At 42.1% G+C, this 3,874-nt stretch overlaps 1 protein-coding gene across 1 annotated transcript in view; it reads left to right on the top strand.

Moving 5' to 3' along the window:
• The first annotated feature begins 1,184 nt into the window (after window positions 1–1,184).
• The window catches only part of LOC119321397 (ethylene-responsive transcription factor 1-like), a 5,017-nt gene continuing 2,327 nt past the window's right edge, over window positions 1,185–3,874 (top strand). The window contains exons 1-2 of the mRNA XM_037595092.1: window positions 1,185–1,238; window positions 2,943–3,142. Of these exons, the coding sequence (XP_037450989.1) occupies window positions 1,185–1,238; window positions 2,943–3,142 (254 nt within the window). The remainder of the gene's footprint in view (window positions 1,239–2,942; window positions 3,143–3,874) is intronic.

Here is a 3,874-nt window from a genome sequence, read left to right as displayed (position 1 = left end):
AGTGGGCCCAAAAGCATAGTGTCCAGTTGACGAGCCGAATCTGATATGGGCCATAATTGAGCCCATAGCCTCTTAAAGGGTCGTACCTGATCTGGGCCGTAATTTGGCCTAGAACATGGTAGGCTTTTAACGGGCCGGATCTCATATGGGCCACTATTAGGCTCGGAACGTGGCAGGCCATTAATGGACCGGATCAAATATGGGCCAACATTTGGCCCAAAACATGGCAGCCAGTTAATGGGCCGGCCTACTAGGGCCCTCAAATTCTTGTGGGCCTATAGCTAGGCCAGCCGTTAATGTCGGCGAAATCTCGTGGGCCTTTACCGGGCTGGCCCATTATGATCCGCAAGTATCTTGTGGGCCTTTACCTGGGCCAGCCCATTATGGCAAACAAAAATCTTATGGTCCTTTACCTGGGCCGGCCCATTATGGCCCGCGAAATCTTGTGGGCCGTTAGCTTGGCCAGCCCATTATGGCCCGCAAAATCTCGTGTGCCTTTAGCTAGGCCGGCCCATTATGGTCCGCAAAATCTTGTGGGCCTTTATTTGGGCCGGCCCATTTAAAATTGATGGGCCGGTCCACGTGTCAACATATCATAGGCGCGTCTCACCCATTGGATGAGTGACACCTGTGCCAGCGCGGACCTGACACGTGTCTCCTCCAGCCAATGATGATTTTACACATGGAAAATCCCCATTGGTCGGGGCTGTTAACGGGTTATCGGATCCAAAACCTGACCCGATAGCTTAACGGCGTTCCGTTACGGTGTATGCCACGTGTCGGTCACACTTGACGAAAGCACTTCTGTGACGCGCGATTTATCGTCATGGAAGTGGACACTTCCGTGATGATAATTTTGGTAATGTCATGGAACACTTCTTCGATAACACAGGTATGACTATCTTGATTCTGTCATAAATTTGTCATGGATGTACATGCATGACAAAAAACGCGACCTACTGTGACAAACACGTATCATCACGAAAGTGTATTTTTTTCTATTGTAGGGTTACACAGAGTCGGTTACAGAGAAGGATATCTACACATCCGAATTGCCAAGCTTGCCTTCCACGCAAAGGACAGTCCCATCCGGACACGAGACGAGTACGAGGAGTTCAAGGTCGACTCCGGGGACTCCAACTTGGAGCTCAGGCATGATGGGGTGTCTGATGAGGATAACAACGATGGGGTTGTCTAGATCAAGCCTTTCATCTCCATCAGGAGGTCCCTCTCCAAAGGTATTTGTCCCATGTCGCGATAACTGCTTTTAATCCATGTGTTAGGGTCAATTTTCGTCCTTGTTTGTTGTAGAACATTTTTTACTACCACAATTTCTCATTTTTAGGTAGGAAACAAAAGTTTAAAACCATGTATAAGCTTGGCCGCAATAGTCATTTTCTATTTTCACGTGCTTTATAGTTATGTTTCCCGGTTTTGTGTGGTTTACACTCGTACTTTTTCAATTTCACATGATTTACACTCCTTTTCTCTGTGTAAATAGAGCGACCACAAACATTTATGTATCGATTCCGAGGTAACAATGTTATTTATGCATCAACCAACCTAGAAAGACCGCACCCAAGTTACATTTCTAGCCCCATTCTTACGTAGGACAAAGGTTGATAAACCATGTGTATCGTTATCTCTTGGATATTCATAAAATTTTGTATTTATGGTTTGCACAATTTTATGATATTTGAGTATAAAAAACTCACGTGTAGATTTTCTAATCAAATTCTATATTTTGATCAAGAGTTTTTGCTTCATTCATGCATCACCTAGTCATATCTTCTCACAAGAAACGAAACCACTCTCAAATTATTTATTCTTGGTGTCAACCAAGACACAAAGTCGTGAAGCAATGTTGCCATGTTACTTTACAAAAATAGTTAATAATATCTATATACATGGTTAGATCATGAGTGCAATATAAAAAAGTTGCAATGCTCATTTAGAATTCATAAAATAAATGTATAATAATGCTAATGATTGCACATACATGGTAGTATCTCAATGGGGTAAGTATATATGTGTGCTTTACTAGGATCATAGAGTTACAAAGTCATTTATAAGGGGATCTTGGTTGAATATTAAGCAATACATAGGGTCCTAGAGCAACGATGTCATGATAGTTTAGAAAAATGTTAGATCTCCATATACATGGTTAAATCAAGGATGCGATGAGAAATTGGCAATGCTAGCTTACACTTTATATCTCCACCATAGGATAATGCTACTGATTGCACATGAAGTAATGCAAGCAACTAAATGGAGTAAGCTTCCGTTTCTTTGAGAAAAATGGAGTGAGTAGCTATAGGTGATTTACAAAAATCCTAATGTTACACATAATCATTTATGAGAAGATATTGGTCAAACTTTTTGTTGGATGTACTACAATCTTGAGCTAATGAATGAAATAACTAGCTATGAGTTATTTGCACAAATCTTAAAATTATATACAATCATTTATGAGAAGATATTAATTGGTTAAAAGTTTGGTTGGATGAACCCGTCCAATAAACTTGGACGGGCGGAGTACGACCATAGTAGTACACTCATAATACAAGTGTGTAGTATAATCCTGAGCTAATAAATGGCGTAAATAGCTATAAGTGATTTTCAAAGATCTTCACATTACACATGATCATTTATGAGAAGATTATTTAGCATTCTGCACAATCATTTAGGAGAAGATTTTTGGTTAAACGTTAGGTTGGATGAACCCGTCCAATAAACCCGGACGGAGAGTGTATGATAGTAGTAGTACAATCACACTATAGGTGCGTAGTAAAATCTTGAGCCAATAAATGAGTAACTAGCCATGAGTTATTTGCAAGAATCTTAAAATTACATCTAATCATTTAGGAGAAGATGTTGGTTAAACATGCATGGGGCAGGGGCGACGACTATGATAACATATTGGTTAAACGTCATAGGTGCAGAGTACGATCCTCACAACCCGCAAGCCACACACAGTTACGAGGAGGGTAGTTCAGGTGGTGTTGTGTCCTGAGAAGAAGAAGCCCCGGCAGGGCGGTGGTCGGAATCGATGCTTCGTGGGGCTCAGCGGGCCTGGGGTCGAGCTCGGCTTCGACACAACGACGAGGACTTCAAGGCCGAGTTTGAGCAATTCGACACCGACTCCGGTTACTTCGACTTGGATCGCGGGCATGGTGCGATATCTACGGAGGATGAAAATGATGAGGTTGACGAGATCAACTCGTTAGCTGCCAAGAGACCCGTCTCAAAAGGTTTTAATCTGCTCGTTTTATAAATTTTTGCGATTAACCACTGTAGAAGCTAAGATATTGTGTGATTGGTTTAGATTCCGTGGTTAGGAAAAGAAATTGTGTGGGGTTGGTGTTGGAAGGCTTGAGTTGTTCGTGTTAGGGCATCTTGAATGTTGAGCCACTAATCAGAACATCCGCGAACGCGTACGGACACGTCCAAAGACCCGGATATGGGAGCTGGTCATCCAACCCTATTCCTCAGATGCCCGCCTCTATTAACTTAAAAAATAGTAATGGCCTTCTATCAAATATCAATGGTGCTCCAACATATACAATGATTTCTATCTTGTGAGAGCTGCAACCCAATTCACTTCTACCAAATAACCATTGAGAGATGCAGCTCTTCTGCCAAATAGCTTGTCAGAGATGCAAATCTTCTGCCAAAGAGAACCTAACAGAAATGAAACTGGTTTCTAAGTTATTTTGACCACTCCTTCCATGAAAAAGCAATGGCCTTTAACCAAATAGCAGTGGCTTTCCTCCAACGCAAACAAAGCGGAGAGAGGTTGTGGCATGAGGTATATGGTGGCTTTTGATTAGCAAGGCAAACACTCGAACTTCTCGAAATCTTCCCTTGCTTTTGC

The sequence above is a fragment of the Triticum dicoccoides genome, chromosome 6B (genome assembly GCF_002162155.2).
Source record: "Triticum dicoccoides isolate Atlit2015 ecotype Zavitan chromosome 6B, WEW_v2.0, whole genome shotgun sequence".
In the NCBI taxonomy this organism is placed as follows: Eukaryota; Viridiplantae; Streptophyta; class Magnoliopsida; order Poales; family Poaceae; genus Triticum; species Triticum dicoccoides.
Note: the sequence above shows the minus strand (reverse complement) of the source record. Positions and strands in the feature narration are given on the sequence as shown.